Source organism: Xiphophorus hellerii, chromosome 5 (assembly GCF_003331165.1).
Source record: "Xiphophorus hellerii strain 12219 chromosome 5, Xiphophorus_hellerii-4.1, whole genome shotgun sequence".
In the NCBI taxonomy this organism is placed as follows: Eukaryota; Metazoa; Chordata; class Actinopteri; order Cyprinodontiformes; family Poeciliidae; genus Xiphophorus; species Xiphophorus hellerii.
Genome location: NC_045676.1, coordinates 21,429,309 through 21,454,532, shown reverse-complemented (window position 1 = coordinate 21,454,532; position 25,224 = coordinate 21,429,309). Strand labels below are relative to the sequence as shown.

Here is a 25,224-nt window from a genome sequence, read left to right as displayed (position 1 = left end):
TGACAGAGCGTTATAAGATACAGGCCACTTACCATTTACTATAAATTACTTTTTTAAAGGTTTTGTGGCTTCCTGTATAGCTGGACAGGAAGAAGGACAGAGAGAGAAGGGAAAGACATGCAGTAGATGGTCTGGATTATTTACAAGTTATGCATGTGCTACTGAACATGCATAACTTGGAGCGTTCTTCACTCAGTAGCAGCATCCACACTGAAGTGTGAGGTGATTACAGATCCCATAGTGATTGATTAGGAAGGCCGGAAAAAGTTCTGGTTTTTTAGTCACCGGTGTGAGCAGATCAAGCTGGAAACCAACTTATTCTGATTCCCAGCTGAGTTCTTTCAAACACTTCCAAGTAAATTTATTGTAAGTGACAAAGATATTCAGGTTGTGAGATGTCAGGTGGTAATTCTTGAGTCTGAAGATTAGCTCTTAAAGTGTAATGGTTCAGATATGCCCAACCAAAGCCTGCTCATGAGCTTTGTGTAAATCTCATTTCCCTCTGGGAACGTATAGGTTGAAGCAGGAGCACAGCCGTGTTAAGAAGCGGCTATCTCTTGCTTGGATAGACTCCAACTGATGTTTGTTTTTCTTGTTTCCTCAGACATAAACACAGCTCTCGCATCCAGACAAACAGGCTGACAGGAAGTCATCCTCTCCTGTGTTTTTTCCCTCTTACATCATTGTCCTCTGTGAGCTTGAGGTAGACGTTTCAGGGTTTAAAATGTCTTGAGTTCATGAGTACAAAGTCAGGTTAACTCAAATGGTTTGTGAATTTTTCACTGAGATCCCTAACCCCCCCTCAACCGCCATTGTCCCACCACTATCTCCCCCCTGTGGCCTTTCTCTCACACCTGTCAGACTGGTTCTCCCCCCCTTTCATTAGAGGAAAACCCTTCTCCTTTTTCTTGACCAGGTGGCATTTTGTTATCGCACAAGAAACCAAAGTCACGTATGACAACCCTTTACCCCCATGGTTCAAAGTGCCAAGATAACTGTTCCCTATTTATACCTTTATTGAAGCGAGCTTGCCTCTTGCCAGCTAGCGCTCTGGCAGGGAGAGCTTTCCATGCTGGACATGCCCCCTCCTCCCCAGGCTCTCGTACTGCAGTTGTCTGCCAAGTTGTAGGGCCAGATTGCCTGTAATAGGTCTGCCATTTCCTTCTCATCATCTGTCAGCACTCCGGATCCAACTGCTGGGTCCAAAGAGGGCTACCACTCTCCAATTAAAAAGGTTAATTTGCCCTCGTGCATCCCCCCTGCACCCTCTCTGCTGCCTTCCATGACTTCATTAGCACTTATTTTCATATGTGTTGCTTAATTTTAATTTTTTTTAAAAACCTCCTTTGTATTTCCTTTTTAACTAATCTTCTTTTTCCATAGCAGTGGTAAGGGTGAACACTCATTAGCACTTCTGAGCCATGATTTCTAGTGAATTATTCTTATTGATATTATTTACTCTTGGAACGTCAGTTTATATTGCATTAAGCTGCATTTATTAAATTTTTTGTTTATTCACTGGAAGAATTAAAAGGCTAAATGGCTAATTATAATCTTACACCATAACCCTTTACATTGTTTGTGTATTTACAAAGGTCTGCCTCGTTACCACTGTTCTCCAGAACAGCTAGGAGGGGATATTTCTCTTTAAACTGGTCTTATATTTTTCAAAGTGTAAAATGTAAAAAGAAATTCATAAAGTGTGAAAATATTCCTGCAGCCCAGTTTTTTTCTGGTATCAAGACATACAAAGATTTTACATGTTAACATGAAAAACCGGAAAAGATTTCAGTCACGCTATTCGAACTGGTTAAAGTTCTTCTAGTGACTCTGGTTTCTCTGGCTGAATAGGCATATAAGTTTATATTTAGTTATTTGGAGAAATTTTGTGCTTCTAGTTTTTGCTGTCTGTGTATGAAAATATCAGTACATGTACTGATGGATATGTAACATTAATATATAACTTTGCATGTATTGCCACTGCTTTTCTCCTGTAAATATAGGAGATTATATCATATTATGTATTTTTATTAAATATGTATATAAAACACCTTACAGAGCTTACAGCATAACTGCTCATTATGGTAAAATATTCAGTGTTTTTTTTTAACAACACCACAAATTCAGTATATATAATAAAAACATTATGCACTTGTTGCGCATTACTTTAATTATGGGATTTGCATTAATGTTGCTAAAGAGCCATGTTGGTTCACATGACAAAAACATTGTCAGCTGTTTATCTTGCAATACATCGTGACTCTCTCACAGAGGTGCCACTCACTTCAAATGCGGCTGTTCTTGAGTGGATGAAGAGTGTAACCTGCTCCAGTGGGAGAGAAAGTCCCCAGCTTTCTCTCATCAGCAGTGATCTCTCCCACTCAGACAGATGGAGAGGAAATCTTGACCTTACGGCCCGCTGCAGCCCTCCTCTCCTGTATTTTTGTGCATAGTGCTTTGGTGTGTTCCTTTACCTTCTCAGTTTCATCATTCCCACACCCGGCTCTTTTAGTTTTCTCTCCCCTGAGGTTAAAGAAAAGGAGTCCCTTGAGCCTCAGTATTTCTCCCAGCTAAAACGCTCCTCCGCTAATCTGAATAAAATATACGTGGATGCATGTGGACATGCCGCTGTGTAAGATCAGGAAGGAAGATCCCCTAACCGCTCCTGCTCCTTCCTAGCTGCCTGAAAACAGCGAAACAGTCGTGTGTTATTTTACTTTAATCTTTAGGAACAGGGAGCTCAGTAGAAAGTAAAATTTGCTGTGATTTCAGAACTTTCACAAGAAAATTTCCAGTCTTAGTTTATTTATGAATTGGGTGATTCATAAAGCCAAGGCGAGTTTTTAGGCTTCAGTTTTTGGCAGAAGGAGAATGGATTTATTGCACATAGCTGGTACAGTAGAAACATTGGTCTCATAAATTTCATTCAAGCAGGATACAAAGAGACTAAAAATGAAAACAAAAATCATCTGAGATATTTTGTTTGAGATCTGTCATACATATTATTTAAACTTGAATGTTGAATTATAAGTCCTGTACCACATCGTCTAGTATTTTTTAGATAATATATAACTTTGTTGTTGCTCTTGAAATTGCCTTCCTACACAATTCCACTTGATTCTTATTTCCCTTCGGTGCTCAGTCTGAGATTTCTCCCATTGAAGTTGATTTCTCTGGTAGAAGAAGGAGAAGTTGTAAACGAGACATCAAAATTTGCCTTTAATTTGGAGGAAGTGAACAAATTATCTCCCAGTTATTTCAAATAAATATTCCATGTGTTCTCTGGATTCTACTTATGCAACAGGCTACTGTGTGACTATCATGTGTTAGCATGTTTGTGCATTTATAATGTTTTCTAGGTTAGCTAAAATGCTCATTTAAATTGCTAATATAAGCATATTCATACCATTTTCATAGCAGCAAGTGTTTACTTTTAGCTAACCTGCTGAGCATGTTAGCATTTTCAAGTCATTTCAGTTTTCTGGTTTGGCCTCTCATGCTCACCTCTCTTACATTTGTGACAGCTATTAGCCAGTTTAATAGATATTTAGCCTATTTTCCCTAAAGCAGGTCTTGTGATTATTCAGCTTGAAAACTACTTTTAACAATTTAGATTCCAAGGTTCTCTCTTTGTTGACCTTTGATTGTCCAGCAGTTTTCCAGAGGGTACAGTACTCCTTCAACATATTTTCTTAAAAATTTTCACTATTCTGATATCTCTGATAATTTGAACAATCATCAGTTTTCCAATTCAGCTCAGATCACCCTTCTTGCCTTCAAAGAGTAAACACAATTTTTCTAGCTATTACTTTTTTATAAACTCAAACCACATTTTTCTTCTTTGAAACACTTGCTAATGACTTAAATGGATGAACAGGAGGTAAAGATGATGAGGGGGGAAGGAGGATGGTGTTTGAGTAGTTCACTCACCATTAGAGACCTGCCCCTGGACTCGGAGAGCAGGCCAGGTTCCCATGCACCGGCGAGAATGGCGAGCCCTCTTCGGTTACACAAAATGTCGGCTTGAGAGGCTACCGAGAGAGATATTATTAGCGTTATTTTGCCTTAGTTATATGAGCTCAGTGCTTTTAGTCTCCCCTTGTTTGAGTGGCTGACTGACACTTGAGTTTCAGCAGCAGATTAAATGAAATTTTAGCAGCGTTTTCTTGAGGCTAGGCTATAAAACTAGACAAAGGGAGCAGCTGCCACTAATGTAATCTAGAATGGTGTGCTGCACTGTGAAGCTGTCCACCGCTCTTTTGTTTTTTCCCTTTTCTCTTCACAGCTTTTAATGTTGTTTTTGATACCCTTTAGCTAAGGCCCTTTCTCCTCTGATTATAGTCTCTACGTTCACTGCTATGTACTTTCCTTTATTGGCTCCTACTTTGTATATGGTAAAGACAAGGAGTTAAAATTAATGATGAGGAACATACAGTACATACTAGGTGCAAAAAATTATTTATCCATTTATGTCATTATAATTGAGTAAAAGGTGTGGTACCTTTCGAAAGTATTCAGTCCTCTTAAGCATCTTTGACATTACGTCATATTGCAAGCTATGATTGAAGTTTTTTCTGACAGATCGACACAAAATGGTGGAGAAGGAAAATATATATATTTTTTACAAATAATATTCTGAAAAGTGTGGCAAAGCCTCATAAAAATGTCAAACAAAACTTTTTGACCTACATGACAAACAATATGTTTGGAAGAAACCGGATACCCTGAAAACACCATCCCTGCCATGGAAACATGGCAGTGGCAGCATCATGCTGTGGGAATTCTGGAAAGATGGATGGCGCGAAGTACAGGACAATTCTCAAATAAAACCTGTCAGAGCCAGAAACAGACATGAGATTGGGCTTGAGGTTCACGCTCCAACTGAGCAAATCTAGACATACAACTGGAGCTTCAAAGAAAAGGTTCAGATCAGAGCATATTCATAAAAGACCCAGTCAAAGTGTGGACATAAATCCATTTGAAAATCTGTGACAAGAAAAATTGATGTTCACACAATCTCCATCCACCCAAGTCCAGCTAAATTGAGCTTATTTGCAAAAAGAATGGTAAAAAAATATATCAACCTAAAGAAGTTCAAAGCAACATAGACTGAAAGCCTTCAGACGTAATTGCAGCAAAGCATTAACTCTAAGGGTCGGAATAAAGATAAAAATCACAACAGATTTTTATTTGTTGGAAAGTTTGAAATAATTTCCCCATCAAGTTCAGACTTGTGTTCTCCTCTGTGTTGGCCTTTCCAATAACACACAGAGAAGCTTGTGGTGGTGAAGGGATCAAATGTGGAAAAACTGTAACAATACTTTTTACAAGGTACTGCAGGTGATATGAGGCTGGGTTGCTGGGTTGTCTCAAAGCAGTCAGAGGCCTCCCATGATTTTCCATAGGCCTAAACCATATCTGCAGAACATGTATGGAATGAGCACATAAGGTCGCGTACAGTTTGACCTTGTGCAAACACAGTTCATTTCTCAGAATGCAGCACAAGCAGTCCTCTGGGTTTGCTGCCCCCGTGACCCCCGTGTCAGTCCGCGGTTGTCAGTCCCTCTTAAAAGGACAGGGTGGATCCTGAGAAGATGAGTTCATATTGACATGGAGGGGAGCCACATTCCTGCCATGGCTGCGTATTTTGACACGATCGCGGACAAAAACAAGCTCAGGAAGGAGAAGCTGTCGGAGATAAATATTAAGAATTCACATTTTCATCAGTCGTTAGGATTTTGGATCTTGCGACTGCATTACGTGTCTTCTGCGTCCTGCAGTAATGTTTTCAGTAGCCTGTATACTGCAGAACCACAAACATCTGGTTCATGACTCTCAGCTGGAACAGCATCAGAAACCCAACCTTCCTCTGATCAGCTATTAATTCAAAGCTACACATGTTCACAGAAATATGTTTTGTTTACTGCTTGAAAACTGCTAATCTTCCCAGTGTGAGTAGTTTCAGTCTACTTGAAATCAGACAAAAAAAAAAAATACAATTTTTATGCTTATTTTTAGCATGTGTGCTGAACTGCAAAGCGTAAACGTCTGCATCAGCGTTATGTTCCCCAATTAGCTGTGTCCTGTCACTGCCTGCTGTGGAATGTCTGAGTCCGTGGCTCTTTCTATGAAGAAACGATGGCTTGGAGGTGGACTCGCCCAGCCACTCAGCCTGTTCCAGAGTGTGTCCTGTCCTGCAGCTGTCTGGGAATAAATCCTTCTGTCACCAGTGGCACTCGGGCTTTCTTCACATGTTCTGCTCGTCAACGTTTTTGAGGTCTGAAAGCGCATTTTGGCGTCTCTCAAAAAAGGGTGTGTTTGAACTGTGAGATTATTGACCTTTCGCTGAAGATTTCTGCTAACTTTTCTCATCTGTCTCTTCTCTCTTATTAGCTTGGGTTTCCTTCGGCGTTTATTACAGAACCGTTATAGAAACTGAGATGATAGAAACTGAGCACGTTTACCCGCCTGCAGCACACATGTATGCACGCCGCATGTGCTTTCACAAACCGGATGACCCGTGTTATACGTGTAAGTTCTTGTCCTTTCTTTTGGCACTTTCTTTTTGTGCCCCTGTGCTTCGCCCACTCTCCCCTCTCTTTTCTACCCTCGGGTAGTCCGCCATTGCTCCCCTCTGATAAATGTAGTGATCTATAGGAGCTTTAGACCTATACAAATTTTTGGCATGGTTGAGCATGTTGCTTTACAGCACGGTTTTGAGATCTTAAGACCACAGCCTTGTTAAAAGACTGATTTATGCTTTACAGCTGTGTACAATGCAGCCTACAGGTTGGCTACCTTAATTAATATCCCACTCACTTACTGCTTGGACCTATGCATGCTCCTTAAGCAAATCCTACAAGAATAACCAGAATTTTCTGCTTTTAACAAAGACAAAAACACTTTTATCTTTTTTTTTTTGCTATAGAGCGTAATCAAAACATAGTTTTTCAACTAAAAAGCTGGAATCTGTTACTTGGACATGAATATTATTGTGGCGCTCGACCTGCCGCTGCCTTGCATGTGGCCCTTCCGCTCACCAGGTTTCAAAACTTAACATTGTTTAAGAAACGCGTTCAGTGGCGGCTTGTGACATTGTGAAGGATTATCCTGCACTGTAATATGCAATCCAAATGGGACTCATTTCATTTGCCAGCCAGTTTTTGTCCAAAGAAGCTTGAGACACAAGTGTGACCCTGGTGGGTATCAGCTGTCTTGAATTGTCCTAACAACTTCACTGTCAAGTTCATGGATGGAGTGGAAGAGTAGGAAGGGGAGCATATGCATGCCGCTGTGACTGTTTGACCACTTCCTTTTTCAGCCAAGTCTCTTCCTGACTCCGTCATCTTTGTCTTGAAGGGGTTGAACTGAGCTGAACAGGAGGCCATTTTGCAATTTTAATCAATGTTTGGCGCAGCACAGTTTTCTCCTCGATGAATTAATAATGGAGCAAGGCATGGAGGGCTGGATCAATGGATGGTAGTGAGTGGAGGCGCTAAGGTCTCAGCGTGTGACTGTGTCCTCGTTACAGACTCTAGCAACAGGAAAAACAAAGAAATAAACACTGTGAACTTGTGACAGAGTCAATCTATAACTTTCACAGTCTCCATGTTCTGAGCTCCGTCTGACCCCGAAACATCCCTCAATTTAAAGAGCGACTGTTGATACTTCCTTAACCACTCAACCACCGTGTGCACAGTCACACACTGCAGATTGGACGCGTGTTAAACCTTCAGCCTCCACAGCTCCGGGGCCTCGCTTCACTCCAACACTGGCCCTCCTTGTTTCAAAGCGCCATGTCCCTCCACAATGCCTTAAGGCTCCGATGCATAACGAGCTGCTATGGTTGGCCCGAGCTCACATGCCCTGGTCCGTACACCCTGAGGTGAAGGGACGTGGTAAAAAATAGCTGCGTGTTTGAAAAACAGCCCTTGTTCGCTGGCATCTCTGGGATGGCCATGCTTGAGAGCTTCGAGGGCAAATGTGAGCGTGTTCAGGAACAAACTGCTCCGGCCAGCGCTAGGCAGAAATTCAGTTATTTGTTTACAGGTTTGTTTTTATTTTCCACTTTAACACCAAGACTAGAAAATGTGTCTTTTTACTGCATAAAAAGTAGTTTTTCTGTTTGGTTGCTTTGGAAACCCTGAGCTTGTTGCATACTGTAGACCAGGGGGTGACCAAAGATTCTCTATGGTCTTGTCCACAATTCAAGAATAGCACAAATTTATTTCACAATCTGATGGTGATAAGCATAAAACAGAATTAAAGTTAAAATTTCACTCATCAATAAATAAATAAATAACACAAGGAAATTAAAATAATTTTAAGTTGGAAAACTTAAACAACACAAACTATTAATTTTTTTAATAACCACATGTTTGCTTTCATTTGAATTTGATACTGCATAGCACAACAAGCATCCAATAACTTTTACTTGAAAGTAGAATTGGGTGCATCCATTTATTAAACTGGGCTAAAGGAGGGTGATCATTAAAAAAAGGGTGTAGGGGGACTCGTATCATGTTCTTGTATATCTAATATGGTATACAGATACTTTCTGTATAGAACTCAGGCTAGTACATTTTATTAAATTATTGTTTATTTAGTTTGTTATTGCATTTTTGCACACATACCATTTTTGTGGCCCACGACCACTTATAACGTTACAGTTGTGGCCCCTGTTGCATAAAGTTTAGACAGCCTGCAGTAGACTCTTCCTCTCTTTGTGATCATAACCTGCAAAGACAGAGAATATATCTTAAAGTTAGAAAAAAAGATTTGCATAAACTGGCCTGATGAGTGCATTCTTGTGATGAAGTAACATTAAGGCACATGAGGTATATGTAGCGAGAGGAAGGGATTATTCCTTACTCGATTCAGACAGGCTCTCGATGTTTGTGCATCACAATGTGTGGGATTGTGCATAAAAGTCCGATCTGCTGTCTGCAGTTCAGGGAATCAGTCTCTTACCCTTCATTACCAGTTCTTCCTCTTAAAACATCTCTTCTGTCCCACTCTCTGTTTGCCTTCTGATGTCCTCACTCTTCTCTTTTATCACCTTCTGAGTTATTCAACACAGTGGTCTCAATAGCGCCTACTAACTTCATTTTATCTCTTTGATTTTCAGTCTCACCCTTACATTTGAATTTATTATTTATTCACCTCTAACTTGAATACTGCCAGTGAATGCTACAAGATTCCTTTTAGGCTATTCCCATTCTTTCTTAATTGAGTCTATTATTCTTTGTTCATTGTTTTTCTGTGGGCAACACCACTATTTTCTTTAAACAAATAGTGCAACAACACTACGGAAAAGTAAATAAATGAGAACAATTCATCTTTTTATAAAAAGGTTTACAATACCCTGAAGTTTAAAAACCCCTTAAACCGGATAGCATTTTGTCAAGTTAGAACAGACAAATGTATTTTAGTAAGAATTTTATGTAACAGACCAACATCTAAAAGTGATATTGATCTGTTACAGTATTTTCATCTACTTTTGCTTTTATACCTCTAAATAGCATCCAATACAACTGGTAACCATCAGGAATCATTGACGTGTCAGAGAACTCATACAGCACATCAGCCTGAGAAACAAAGTGGCAGCATCATGCCGAACTACGGTTTTAATCAAAGCTTATTGATGTCTTAGAATTGGTCCAGTCAAAGTTCAGCCAAAATATAGCTGAAAATCTGTGACGAGGTTTACAGATTGCTACCGTGGTAAAAACCAGCCCCTTGATTATTTGTTTCCTGGAGGCGTGGACTGTGTTGAGATTGTAAATTTTACCCAATCACCGATGTTTGCTCGTGACGTATGTAATGTGCCAGTTTGACGGTAAGAAGTTTACGTAAAATTGCCTGTGCTGTAAACAACCATCATGGCTCCATTCATTTTCTTTGCTGCCAGCGCAGAAAATCATCGCCCACTACTTCTCTTTCTCTTCGCTGATTGGCCTGGTCAAAAATTGACCGGAGACAATCCGAGTCAAGGGGAGAAAGCAAGCGCAGACTGTGGTGGAAGAATTTATTTTTGAGCGGAGTTGCACTGGAAGGCAATGGCCAGGCTGCTAAATTGCTGATCATAGATTCTCTTCATCCAGTTTAACTGAGCTTGAGATATTCTGCAAAGAAAAATTGGGAAGTTGTTTTAGTCTAGATGTGGAAAGCCTGCGGGTTGATACCCTGAAAGACTGGGAGCTGTAATTTCTACAAAACTGAGGATTCAGAATTGGCTAAATACAAACGTTTAACAAATGTTTTAGATTTTTTTTAATGATTTATTATTTCATTCTCCCATCATCTGTCATATAAAATCCTATTCTGTAGAGGAAATGTCATAGTATATGAAAAAGATAAAGGGAAATGGCAAGGCACTATTAAGACTTGTGTTTTCACTCTTGCTGATGTTGTTCGGCCTCAAAAAGACAAAAACGTTGGTTATTCATTCGCAGAATAACCAAGTACATCAAAAAGCTTCATGTTGTTTTTTTTTTGTATTCAGTAAACGTGAATTCACATGAAGGCAACTGAGTGAAGCCTTTGCTTCTTTATGCAAAAATCTGTTGCCGGAATTTTGTCACTTCAAGCCGCTTTCCTGCAGGCTTTTTTTTTTTTTTTTTAGTAATTTCAAAACAAATTCTCTATCCTCCTCATAGTTTCTGCTAGCGCCTCATCTTGCTGAAGGTGCTGTTGATCAAAGCGAAGCGTCCACTTCAGATCTCCGTAGTCCTTTTTTTTTCTTGATGTTTGTGATGTTCTGTCCATCTCTCCGCATGTCAAGGAGGAGGAAAGAGGAGAGGTCAGATACAGGGCGCTGTATGCTCCGGTGAAGCCGAATCGCGTCCCGGCAAATGGTATGCAGGCTAATAACGCGCTCCACTCGTCCAATAGCCGGCGAAGAAACGGTTTTGACAGTGTCGAATGCCCTGCCCTGGGGGCCTTATCATCCTTCACTGCTTGCCGGCCTCCCTCCCCTGTTTCTTTTCTCCTGATGCTATCTATCTGGAGATTTATGCAGAAATGTGCAGCTAGCCGACCTCCCCGGTCCCCCTCCATCCTTTCTGCAGGGATGGCAGCCTGTCATGAGCTGAGCTATGCAGAGATAGTAAAGCTGAGGCTGCTGGCCCCATGTCGTGCGGAGGCTATCTTGTCATAGCGTTTTAAACTGGGACGACGCACTTATCTGAATGTTGTTGGATGTATTTTCATATCAAAGAGAGCAAAGATGGCTACATTTTTATTTTATTTTACTCCATTTAGTTGAAGTACAGTAAGATTTTTTTTTAGCATATTTTACTCTGCTCTTCCCCCTTCAAGCTGCAGGTTATTGAGACATATCTTTTCTTTGACAGAGCTCTCTTCACATTTCCCCTCTGAAGCAACCCAGAGACTTCTCGCCCATCTGGGATATTGCACACATCCAAAAATAGTCCTCTTTATGAATATGTCTTCTTATGTACCTGTATATTTTTTGCGTTCAAAGTGTTTCTTTGATTCCTCTCCTTCATTTACTTACTCGTCTAAAGAGCATTGGCTTTTTTTTTGTGTGTCGATGGCGGTTTGATCCTGCAAAGCGGCTACCAGCTTGACAAATAATCTCCGTGGACACTTACATAAGTGACGGTCCGTTTAATTAAACCGGTTAAGCTTAGAGGCCCGCAGGTCTTTTCACTGTACTATTAGAGCCGGCATGAGAAACAATAGTGTCAGGCCTCTCCCTCTGACGCTGGTGAGCAGAGAGGAAATAAGAATCTGCATCGGAGACGGAGCTGGACGAGCCTCTTAGAAAGCTCTTCTGGACCTGAGTCGCATCCAGGCACGCATCTGCTCATACGGAGATTAGTCACAACGGATGGATAGAGCAATATATAGAGGAAGAGAGATGCATGCATTGATAGATGTTTGGGTTGTATGGTCAGTTCAAACTCAGTTCAACCGAGAGAAGATCAAAGAGAGTAAGGCCACGCAGGGAAACAGACAGTGCGGAGCTATGCTAATTTTGAAATGATTGTGGTGAGCACTGTTACAATTTTCCATTCTCTGTCTCTCTCTCGCTCACACACACACACCCCCACACACATTTATTGAAAATGCCATGTCGGTAGCTCACACTGAGTGTGCATAAGCAACATAAAAGAGCGTGCCAAGGCGTATCTTTATGAAAAATACCCTGTCTTCCTCAGCATGCACATACAAATTAGTCTGTTGTGTATGGTGCATTGCCTTCATTGGTCCCTGTGTGGGTGCCATCTGTCTATAATGGTTTGCTAGTAGCTCAGAGCAACTCCTCACTTCTACAGTTGCTCTTATCAACTTTCAGGAGAATGAGACAGAGGGGGAAGGAAAGGTAAGACAAAGCCAACAGCCAGCAGGTTACTTTATAACTGGGCACAGACCCTCCAAGTTCACCATGCGTCTTTATCTTACAATCGTGCCTTTCCCTTTTTGCCTTTTCCTGCCAAAACCGGCTTTTCTTCCTCAGATCTTGTGCACCTCTGCTCTTTTCGCTTCCAACCTCTTCCTTATGTCCTCTCTGTTTTCTCTCTCTCTTCTTGTGAATCATCCAGCAGCTAGGAGTAGATTTCACCCAGTGGTAACATGTGTAATTCCAACACCCACCGGTGTTGGCTGGTTTTCTGTTGAGTGAACTGTATTTCTTGCACACATCTTTATCTCAGAAACAAGTGTTGGGTTTTTTTCTCCCAGGTGCTTGCTCGGGACAAAGAAGTGAGTGTATGAGCCTGGAAGTGAAGCAAGGAAACAGTGACATAGAGACAAAGTTAGTGAAGTAAGAAAGAAGATCAAACCTGGAAAGTTTGCTTGACAAATCAGCATATGATGAGACTTCTTTGGTTTATCTCTGAAGCTGCTAATAAACAATTAGCCAACAACACTTAAATATTGCTGAAAGTCATTTAGAAGAGAGGGGCTTTAGACAAGGAGAGGGCCACAGTCTTTTCCCTCAACATGTCCTCTCCTGCTTCACCCTTCACCCCTGTCCGATTCCTGACTGTGAATACCCTAATGACATAAACAGAGTAGTAATCACATTAACGCCAGTTACGGCTAAAGGCACTCTTAAGAGGCACTGTACTGACAAGCCTCCTTCCTCCCAAAGCACTCACTCCAACACCTATAAACACTTATGAATATTGGCAAGGACCTGTATTAGCATAATCACTTTTCAGGTGTTTGTAAGTGCTCCCTCAAGCCGTAGCGACTGATAACTTTGAGGAACGGCCATGACATGCTGTGTCCCCCGTGTCTTCCGCCTCTCCTGCCTTCATCCTCCTCTGTTCCTCTTCCTCTGTCTCCTTTTGGAGGAACAAGCTAATCCTGTTAGCTTGTTCCTCCATTAGCTTAATGACCAATATCAGTGAAAGCAACATGGTCACACTAGGACAGCCTTAGATGACTACTGGGGTTGGTCAAGGACAAAGCAAACAAACAAAAAAAAAAAGAATTAAAGGTCAAGACAAGTCTGGCAACTTTTAAAAGTAGGACCAGAAAGTTTGAGGATACATCTCAGGGTGGAGACTGCTTCAAGTCTATACTCAAGTAATCTCTTACCATTTTTTATGAGTTTGTGGACATGCCTTACTTGGGTCACTAACATTACAGCAATCAGTAGCCTCAGTTTTATCATCTAGCAGCAAAGACAACTCCCTCTTTAAATACCTCTGGTGGTTTGTAAATCACCAATTAAGTTGGCCATGTCCTGGCAGATGTGAGCTGTTTAAATAAAGCTGAGTTCATAGGACTCCAGTGGGGCATTGATGGGAACCACGAAGCAAATTTGTGTCAGGCACCTCTGAAGTTAAGGGATTGAACATATAAAGGTGTGTGTGTGTGATAGACATCCGAAAACATCGAGCTGTTGTTATTTTCATACCTACATCCAAGGCATCTAGCGGCTGACTGTTGCACACTGCCATAGCTCAGTCTTGTAACCTGTTCTCTCTTGACGAACTGCACTGTGTGTTAAAGGGGGGGGCAGTTGGCAAAAATTAAATGACTCACCATGTGTGTTTCCAGGAAGGGTGCACCAGTCAGAGATTTCTGTGAAGTTCTGACCGAGTGATACTGATATAAGATGACTCTGATTTCTCTGCAACTACGATTACAGAATATTTTGGGCTGCCTTTTGAAGAAATTGAGATTGTTGGAACATGGAAATGTTTATAGCATGGTAACACAATGATTTGTGAGAAATAACCCTAACTTACTCAACCATCTCTCAGTAAACGTCTGCATCACTGGAACTCTACAGACACAGTAAAGTTACAAGGATGAGGTATCTGTACAAACCTATCCCTTTTAAAGAAAATTACAGCACATCCCCTTTTACAAGGCAAATTACAACTCAGTAACATTTTATTTCTACAAGCAACTTAAAATATACCTTAGATCAGGTCATAAGATGCCAAGATTTTCTACCAGATCATTTTTAAATAAATAACAAAACTGTCAAGTTTAATATTTTAACAGCATTTTCACTTTCTCCAATTTCATTTTTAGACACCTTCTGTCGGTAAAATTGTTTTTACAAAGACAAGTGTTAGTACTTCTACTCAGGCATTTACTGATTGGAAAATTATCCAATTGTCATTTTTGTGCTAGGTGATCGCAAATCAGGGCAGGGTGATTAGTCCCATTGGGGTCCCAAGCCCATTTTTAGGTGATTTTTTTTTTTGCTCTAAATCCAGTAGCTGACGTTTCATCTTCCACTTGGGCTGCAAAACTAGACACATAATCCAACCACTGCCTTGACATTGATTACCAAGTTTAAGGTGTAATAATAGTTTTCTTTTCAGAAACTACAAAAAGTTTTGGAGTGCTGTTTGAAATTAACTTGTCTTAGTGTTGCAATACGTGGAATGGTTCAAAAATACTTTGTTAGCTTTTTTTTTTGTCTGATTTTTAGTTTTCTACATTTCGGATCATTGTTGATTTATGTTTTTTCTATATTTTCTGTATTCTCTTTCAGTTCTCCCACACACTTTTGTCCTCTCTCTCTCTTCTAAAGTCCCCTCTTTCAGCCCCTTGCCATGAAATGGCAGCTAAGGGCTTGTCAGTGTGGTTTCTCCTCTCTGCTGATCCTATTTCAAAGGGACCTGGAGATCCAGCATTAGCCTCAGCTCTGCTGCTCTCCAGCCCTAACTCACCCCAGACTTTAAGTTTTTAGAAGGGGAGAAAGAGACTGAGAGAGAGTGGGAGCTTCTCTTTTATTCTATTAGAGGACAGACTTGTTTGCAAGATCCTCCTTCCTCCCTCACACAGTTCTTTGCTCCTCTGTTCTTGAGTAATAATAATAAAAAAATGAAAAACATCAAACGCCTTGTCAAAATGTCCTTTATCCCTTTGAATTACTTTTCCTCCATTCCCAAGAGGATGGCTATTAAGGACAATAGTGGGTTTATTTAGATATCTCATGTGCCATTGTTGTGAGTTTTGACATCCGTTGTTCTGACTTTCTGATTCGCGTCATTGTGTCCAACTCCTCAGATGCAAAAAACAACTATTATCCTTGCTTGTGGCATGAGGACACTTTGTCAAATGTTTATATCGCTCAAGATATAAACATTTGGTGCCTCAATGGATGAAACAATGAATTTGCAGAAGTCTTAAGTGTTGTGTGGTGGCACGCATGTCCTTAACAAATGCTTTAGGTTATCTTTAAGGCATGCCGCACTTCCAGTTCCCTTTCTTCTTCCTCCTGACTCTTTCATTCACTTTCCAGAGTCCTCTGTGATTTCTTCTCTCTGAAAAGCACAACCCCCCTTATCTTCCTTCCTAGTCATTCACAATAGCAGAAAAAGAGTATGTTTTCCTCCTACTGCATTTTCATTGTCTGCTTGCACATCACGCTAGCATCGGGGTTAGTGTATGCAAGCTACAAATCAAAGGAAAATGTACAGCAGAACACAGGTTATTGCAACCATTTTTATGGGGGATACATGGGCTCTCCTTTTAAAGCCATAAAGAAACACACACGTAATCAGGAAGTGTGTGTTAATGTAACTGGCACATTTTATTTGTGCTTATGAGAGAGAGAGGAGGAAGGGAATGAGTGAGAGCAAAAAAAGCGTATGGGCAAATGGCTTTTTTATGATGGAAAAATTCCATAGTGGGTCAAAGCCCATTGCAGGTGGCAGCAATTAACTGTAATTTTTGCAGATTGTAATGATCCATAATTTACCATTATACCCCCTTCCAACTCTTTTCAGTCAGGAGAGAAAGGTTTGTGTGGAGATTTGATTTGGTGCACATTTTACGCAGCATTATGTTCTTTAAGTGGGAGACTTTGGAGGGGGGCCTCCGTGGCTGCGGACACACAAGATAGGAGGCAAAACCACAAAACATCAAACTCTTTTCACTACGACTCGACCACAGCATCTCTCCTTTCTGCTCTTTCTCTGCCCTCTTCTTCCTGCTTTGTCTCTCTAAGCCATGGCCGGCTTAAAACACATGCGCTCCACGTCATACATGGACTATCTTTCTCTCTCCCTGTCTCTTGTTCGTCCTCACTTGCATAGAAGGGCTGTGGATTTCGGGTTCAGTGTCTGCAAATGACTTTAGAAGAATGGCCTGCAGTGGGGGTAAAAAAAGAGAGAGAGAAGAAAGGAAAAAAAAAACGGCAAAAGATGAAAGAAGGAACACATTTGCAAGCGGTGGATGCTTCTTATTTTGCATAGCTCTCACTTCTGCTTCCCCCCTCTTTTCCTTTTCTATTCACCTGAGAGGATTTAAATAAATCCATAAAGCATGAAATATCAGAAATAGAAAAGCAATGCATGAAATGCATTTTCAAAGGAGCCTCCCCACCCACACACTAACACAGTTTTTCTCGTGGCTTTTATTTCCTGTGAATGTGTGGTTTTTTGTGATAAACAGTGGTACAATTATTAACATGTGACCCCTTATTTGTATTCATTGTTAATATGCAGCATTCGATACATGTCCCACTTTAGAATCGTTAATTTCGTAAACAGAGTAGTGGAGGGAAGATGAGTGTGTTTAACGAGATTAGGCGTGCATTGTCAAGCAAATCTCAGGTCAGTGTACAAGTGCAATTGAAAGTCAATTACTGTTTGAATTATTTCTGTGCCCTCTCATCTGTATAAATTGTGCATTGGCAGCATGAGATATGCCTTGTGTTTTGTTAATGTGCTGAAAATATTTCGTCTTTTACAAAACTCGACTTATTGTCCTTTTTTGTCAAATTGTAAAATGTTCACAATGTGGTTTCTGTTTCATTTTAAAATATTTTGAATTTCTTTTATTTATTTTTGGCTATTTTTGTTAAAGTTCATTAAAGAAAGATTGATTATGAAAGTGAAACTAAACTTGAATATTAAAAAAAAAAATTCAGATGTTGTAGATTTTATCCATCAGTGTTTTACTTACTTTTCATTGTATGCTTTTCTAACTTGATGTTCTCTCTGTGTGTGTTTGTTTTTTTTTTTGTCAGATAAAGATGAGCCCAGCAGTTACACCTGCACCACATGCAAGCAGCCCTTCACCAGTGCCTGGTTCCTGCTCCAGCATGCCCAGAACACTCACGGCTTCCGCATCTATCTGGAGAGTGAACCTGGCAGCCCTCTCACCCCACGTGTAGCTGCCGCTCCTGGGATGGGGGGTGACTGCGCCTCCTCTCAGCCGCCCCTCCACACGGTTCACTTGGCTGACGGCAGCCCTTACAGCCTCTTAAGGATGCCGGGATCAGGGTCTGGCCGGGATTCAGCATCCACGCCGCGCGAGGGCCGTTACCCCCGCACCCCTCCGCTCTTCAGCCCACCGCCACGCCACCATCTCAGCCCGGATGATCTTGCCCTGGCAACCCACCATCCTAGCGCCTTCGACAGAGTGATGAGACTGAACTCAGTGCCATTAGAACCCCCTCAGAGCATGGACTTCTCTAGACGTCTGAGGGAGCTTGCTGGGAATGCCACAGGAGGTTCTCCACCTCTCTCCCCTAACAGACCTAACCCTATGCAACGGCTGCTCCAGCCATTCCAGCCAGGTTCTAAGCCTCCATTTACAGCTACGCCTCCCCTATCCACCTCTCAGTCCCCGTCTGGTTCACGCTCCACCCCTAATCCTGTATCAAATGCAGTTCAGCCAGGCACTCCTCTCAAGGCAAAGTCTTGTGAGTTCTGCGGTAAGACCTTCAAGTTCCAGAGTAACCTTATCGTTCACCGGCGAAGTCACACAGGGGAAAAGCCATTCAAGTGTCACCTCTGCAACCATGCCTGCACACAGGCCAGCAAGCTAAAGCGCCACATGAAGACGCATTGTCAGAACAAGTCGTCGGCGCTCAATGCCAAGTCAGACGATGGCCTCTCGACTGCCAGTTCGCCTGAACCTGGTACAAGCGACATACTAGGCAGTGCCACTGATGCACTCAAGTCAGTGGTGGCTAAGTTCAAGACTGAAAACAATGGAATTATGCCTGAAAATGAAGAAGAGGAGGAGGAAGAGGAAGAGGAGGAGGAGGAAGATGAGGAAGAAGAGGAGGAGGAAGAAGAGGAGGAAGGCGATGAGGAGGAAATCGATAGCAACGCTAGAGTTGAAGAAGGGGGGAGGAATAACTATCGCTTCAGCCTGCGGCTGGAAGGGGCCCGCCACCACCAGAACAGCGATGCTCTACACCCGCATCACCGGAGCTTGTCTAGAGAGCACGGCGATGATGACTCGGCTGTTGAGTTAGACCGTGCAGATGATGCACCGACCACTGCCATGAACGGGCTGGGACCATTATCCAACGACAGCCTCTCTAGAAAGCTACTGGGCGGTGGGATCAGTCCTGGCTCACTGAGCCCTCTATCCAAACGCATCAAGGTGGAAAAAGACCTTGACCCACCTACACCAACCATCCCAAACACAGAGAACGTTTATTCTCAGTGGCTAGCTGGCTACGCCGCATCCCGACAACTCAAGGACCCCTTCATCAGTTTTACAGGTGGGGACTCCAGACAATCACCCTTTACCTCCTCATCTGAGCACTCATCAGAAAACGGCAGCTTGCGCTACTCCACCCCACCCGGTGAACTCGATGGGGAACGGGCCCCTTCAGGACGGAGCGGCACAGGCAGCGGCGCCAGCACTCCACACGGCGGCAGCGGAAACGGGCGGCCGAGCTCCAAGGACGGCCGCCGCAGCGACACCTGTGAATTTTGCGGCAAGGTGTTCAAGAACTGCAGCAACCTGACAGTGCACCGACGCAGCCACACTGGAGAGCGGCCGTACAAGTGCGAGCTGTGCAGCTACGCATGTGCCCAGAGCTCAAAACTCACCCGCCACATGAAGACCCATGGACAGATGGGCAAGGACGTGTACAAATGTGAAATTTGCCACATGCCTTTCAGTGTGTACAGCACTCTAGAAAAACACATGAAGAAGTGGCACAGTGACCGCCCTCTGGCTAATGACATTAAAACTGAATAGGCAAAGAGCAGTTCTCTCTCAGATGCCCCCCGCCCCCAGCTAAAAAGCAACCCAGGCTTTGTAGCCAATGAGCAATGGGGAAAAGACAACAGGGTTAGACACCAGAATGCCGTGCAGCCCTGCTCTCCATCCCCTTCTGGAGAAAACTTGATGCATGATCCAGAACTGGGCAATACTATTGCATCAGAACTTTTTGAGCCTTTTTATTGTGCAATAATTTACACATTTTGTATTTTTTGTAACTGGACAGCATGCTTGGTGTGTTTTGGCTACTTAAAGAGAAAATTGTTCTTAGCTGGAGGATTTTGGTTGTACATGTGTTGCTATTGATACTTTTGATTTTTCTCAGCATAAAAAAAAAAACAAAAACAAAAAACAATAGTTAGTAATAACCCAAGCTGCATACAGTACATACTGTTTTACATATCATGTACAGTTTTGTGTTCAAACATAGCAGACAGTGTCATATTGTCAAAACATCAAGACAAGCAGGGTCAAACATAAAACCAATCTTTGTGAAAGATTTTTCATGCAACATTGAGATGAGATATATATCCATATGTATATAAAATTGGGCTGCCTATCAAATGCTAGGCACTAGTTTAAATATTTCTTTTACAAACATCAATGAAACTAAACTAATAATGTGGTGTGACATGACGATAAAGAGTGCCTTGGATATTTTACCTGCAATGGTTAATTCTCCTTTTTGCTATAAGCTCGGAGTTTCAGCTATAAATGATTACAATACACGGGAAGATGCAGGTCCTTGCATCAAGCACCTGCACAACCCGTTTTTTTTTTTTCCTTTTAACTTTGCAAAACATAGGGAACCAGCTGAAACAAACCTAGAAAAAAATTTGAATTTTTCATAGCTCTAGTAAATCGTTTAACTACCTGACTCATGCATATTAATGCGTTCATGATTACAATTCTGTTTACTGGCATGTTACATGCTTAAAAGGGGTCAGAGGTTTCTGGTTTTGGTGTTTGTTTGGTACAACTGAAAAAAAAAGGTACTCTGACAAGTTGTTATAACCAACATGAAGCTCTTAAAGGTTCCAGAGTGATTATTTTCTTTGAAAATTAAAAATGCAAGTGTTATTTTGTAAGCAGCACAGATTTGTTTTCCTTCTGTGTTAGCTGTTCAGACTGTAATTTCAGCAGTCACTCGAAGCTAAAACGGGATTCAGTTCTGGTAATTCAAACAGATTAAAGGTGAATGATTTGGTGGGTGGGTTTTAGAGCCTGACAGTAGATGGACAGTAGAGATGCACCAATCACACCTTTCATGTCTGTTACCTGTTGCTGGTTTTCTTTTGAGGTCTGACCTCCTGATTCCGATTTAGACAAATTCCACTTTTTTTTCTGTCTCTCAGACCATTGCACATAAAATAGAAAAAAATGTGCTGTTAATTCTTTGAGGTATTAGTTTTGAATCCATCTGAGAAGGCATCAAATCACTGAACCCTAATCTTGATCAGATTTAAGAAGAAAGGCATTAACAGTGTGGCTTATAGACTGAAAATGGTTTGAGAATTTATGGTGGGCGAGTGGAGAGAACTGAACATTTTTCAGTATTTTACCTGTGGAAAATTGGCCTCCTCTGGTTTCTGGTCAACTGATTAAGGCGTCTGCAATGATTGGGTTTGACAAGCGTCTGACACAGGAGGCCTTTGGTGACTTTGTAAGGAAGTGTGGGGGTGGGTGATTGGTAGAAATCCACCAATCAGTTGTTTTTTTTTCTGGCCAATACTAATTTCATTATCTTTTTTATTTTTGACTATTTATCTACAATTTTGACAGCTCCTATTTTTTTCTACAGATAAAAAGCATAACAAAGAAAAAGTTATGTTACAGGTTCTACAGAATTGAAAAAAGAAAATGCAGCACTTATTTCTATTAATGCATCAGGGCACGTGTCTGTAACCCTACATCTGATTTCAGTTAAACTAAAAAGAAAAGTGCACCCAAAAACAAGACGTTTATTGACGAGTTTGTGCACAAATGGTGCAGATTTTCAGTATTTAACCCATCAGAAAATAGTTTGATTCTGAACTCTGGTTGATGAATTGGTGCATCTCTTTTGATCGAGTTTAACAAGTGTCTCTACAATTTCAAACACATTTCTGATATAGTTTTGAAACATTAAAGAAATCTGAAACCTTTTGCATCAAAAACTATTCAAAAAGAAAATTCAAATTCTTTAAAAAAAAAAAAAACACCCCCTGTTCACGGAAGTTTTATTAATAAAAAGGTCAATTATTTTTAGACATTTTTCTCCTAATGGAGGCTGTTTTTCTATTATTTTTATCTCCATCCTTTGTCAATGATGATGATAATATAGCACTTGTCACTCTGCCTTGGATTCTGTATCTGTCTCTCTAATCGGAGGTACAGTTGGTTGAGTATAAAATGAGGACCAGATTCCAGATCTGGCGCTACCTTACATGCACTGTTCAATTTTCCCAGTTTACAGTTGGGCGCTCAAGGGAAAACTTGCTCTTATGCTGACAGATTAGTGTGGTGTCATTGCTTAGCATTAAAATTGACAAAAAAAAAAAGAAGAGGAAGAGGGAAAAAAAAGGTTTTGATCTAGAGACATTTGCCAGCCATGTTTTCTTCTGAGAGCTAAACAGGGATTTTGCTTTTGGAGGTGTAAATGCAGGAATTGCCATACAAACATTAAACATAATACAACTCAGAGAAGTAAAATTTGATTAAAAAAGTAAATAAAATCTCTTAGGTAACACTTTTTGGGGAGAACCTTATTTAATTTTTTTTAAATTGTTTTTTTTGTTGTTGTTTGTTTATTGATGTTTCTCTAATCTGTCGTGGTAGCATCCAGGACTTGATCACTCTGTAATGAATTGTGTAAAAATAGAAAAAGAAAAAAAACATGTCTCTCATCTTTTTGCCTTTACTATGAAATAAACGTCTTCAGGTTGAACAAAAATTTGCATTGAGGAGAGATTTATGATATATAAATATATAGAAGAGAGAACCTAAAATACATAGGAAAATGCACACTCTTGTAAGTTCCTATGCTCAAAACACATCTATGGTCTACTTTTTTCTTGTATTTAGAATGGTATTTGAAATTAATGTTCACTTAGCTTAGGCACTTATAGTATTTATGTTGGAGCTTTTATTTTTAACTGTTTTGCTTGTACTCTTTAAAGGTTTCAATGTACTCTTTTTTTTTTTTCTGTAGTGAAAAAAAAAATCCCAACAAGCTGCCACCGTATATTTTCTTAATTTGGCAGGATAATCTAGTGTGAATAATTTGTATGCTCGGGAAAAAAAAGTATGTTTTTTGAAAAATAAAAAGATGCGGCATTCCCCAAAGGGTGATAGGTCATATGATGGCCTTTTCAGGCAGTCCCGCTTGGGGAGGTGGCCACACTGAGGTAAAAACAGGTGGTTGTAAATATCCTTTTAGTTTGTTTATATATATTTTTTTCTCTCCTGCCATTTTATATGCAGTAATACAAGCTATTGTTGGGTTTTTCTTGGTAGCCAACTTTTTACTGTCATGTACCACCTGAAAACATTCCAGCTGTTGTTTAAAAAAAGAATTACGTTTTATCATATGCAATCAGTCCAATATCAACCTGAGAAAGTTTTCTTTCATAGACAAAACCGACCATGGTGCTTTTTGATTTGAAGATGGTACAACTCATATGCAAGGAGTAAAATCACAAACAGAAATGTAGGTACATGCTGTCATACCTCTGGTGTTGGGGTACACTTAAGATTCAATTCTGTGTTCTGTATTTGCCTTCAAGCTATTTGCTCCGAACTGAACTTGAACTAGGCCCCTGGCATAGGCCGATATTATTTATTATGACTATACTATACAAACAAACACCTGCTCTGTTCAGAACGGAGTCACTGCAAAAACAGATCAATTCAGTTCTTCTCCCTCCTTGATGAATTGTGACCGCTTAATTTTGATGACCAAAAGTCATTGTCCAACATTGGAGTTTTTGCTCGACTTACAAGTTTGTTATTGTTTTCAGTTTATGGAAATGCCACTCTATTTTCAGCTGTTTTCTTCACTCAGCCATTTTGTCTTGATAATAATAATAAAATGTATTATATACATTTCTGAATTCTGTGCTTCTTGTGTTGCTCCACCTGTTGCAACCTGTCTTCCCAGAAATATGTAAATCATACAGTAAGACGTATCAAAACTCAGAGAAACAATTCAATTATCATTAGACTGAGATTCACTGCTGTTTAATTATAATGTGGCAACTCTGAGCTGTGCCCTTGTTGGGTAACTAAAGCATCAGTGTTATACGCTTCTCAAAAAGTATTTATACCCCTTGAACTTTTTCACTTTCTCTTACCCCCCCAACAGGATTTTGGATTTTATGAGATAGACAGACACTAAAAATGTTACAGTTGTGAAGTGGAGGGGAAATTCTCCACTTAATGACAATTATTCTAATTTTTGGATGGAAATATTACAAAATTAAGAACCTGCCAAGAAATGGACATTAGCCGACTGATTAAGGCGTCTAGAGAAGCTCCAGAGATTCATTGTAAAAGACTTTGAATGCACCATCTCCATGAGGAAACATGGTGGGGCCAGCATCATGCTGTGGGTAGAGCAATTGTAATGAAGCTGGTCAGAGTTGATTGGTTAGAGCTAAATACTGGGTGAAAAGTTGACTGGAGTGGAGTTTTGCTTTCCGGCAGGACGGTGACCCTAAACATACAGTAAGAGTAACAATAGAATGACTTAGATCAAAGTGTATGCATGTGTTAAAATGACCCAGTCAAAGTATGGGCCTTAATGCAATCCAACCAACTAGTCTGGTAAATTATGAAAAATGTGAAGAACCACAATTTTTCAGCATGATTTCCAAAAAAAAAGAAATAAATAAAAAAAAGAATTGAAAACTGTTTAACATTTTCTTCCCAACTTCTTTGTGTTTGCTTATTACATAAAAAAATCAGTATACTGCACTGTAGTTTGTGGCTGTAATGTGATCAAATGTAAAAATTAAAAAAAGTTCAAGGGACAGGAATGCTTTTACAACTGTATTCAGTGTTGAGTAGAAAGAAAGACAGTTTGCACATGTTTTTCAGTTAGTTATTTGCCAGAATCAATAACTCCAGATCCTTTATTGGTGACAGCCTGTAAAGTATGTATTTGCCGAGTTACTGTCCAGCCTGACTGACACTGAGATATAGTGGCATAAAGAGGCCAAAGGGTGAAGCTTAGCTCTTTATTCACAGGACAGTAAATAGAGACCTTACTCTCTCTAATTGTGCACGCAGCAATCAAGTCATACACACACAAATACGTACACGCACCCACCCCTGCAATAAAAAGACACACACAAGTCAGAGGGTGCTGGTAATATGACCCTTTTTTACTGGCTATATAAACACTGAGAGCGTTGCACCTGGGAAACACTATGCATACATTACAAAGGTATAAACTAACCCAGCCATTTGCATGCTTGTGAGTGCATCTAGTGGTAACAGACAACGTCATATGCAAAACATAAAAACACAAAGCGTAATCTGCTCTACAGCAAGGAAACAATAAAAAAAATGGTGCCATAGTAACCTAAACTCTCTGAGGTTCAAGGTCGGACCAGACTGTCTCTGGAATCTTTTGACTGTTCCCGCTCCACCTCCACCTCCTTCACCTTCCCCTTAAGTCTACCCGTGCTTTGCATTGAGCCAACTCTGCAGCGTGCAAAAGGAAACCCCGTCACTGACAGACGAACACGTACCAGTGCCAAACATTGCAGT

The 25,224-nt window shown here is 40.7% G+C and overlaps 1 protein-coding gene across 1 annotated transcript in view; it reads left to right on the top strand.

The window, feature by feature from the left end:
* LOC116720460 (B-cell lymphoma/leukemia 11A-like) overlaps positions 1 to 22,702 on the top strand; it is a 48,840-nt gene extending 26,138 nt beyond the window's left edge. The window contains exon 3 of the mRNA XM_032563747.1: positions 17,474 to 22,702. Coding sequence (XP_032419638.1) covers positions 17,474 to 19,449 — 1,976 coding nt within the window. The 3' untranslated portion in view covers positions 19,450 to 22,702. The remainder of the gene's footprint in view (positions 1 to 17,473) is intronic.
* Positions 22,703 to 25,224: the final 2,522 nt, after the last annotated feature.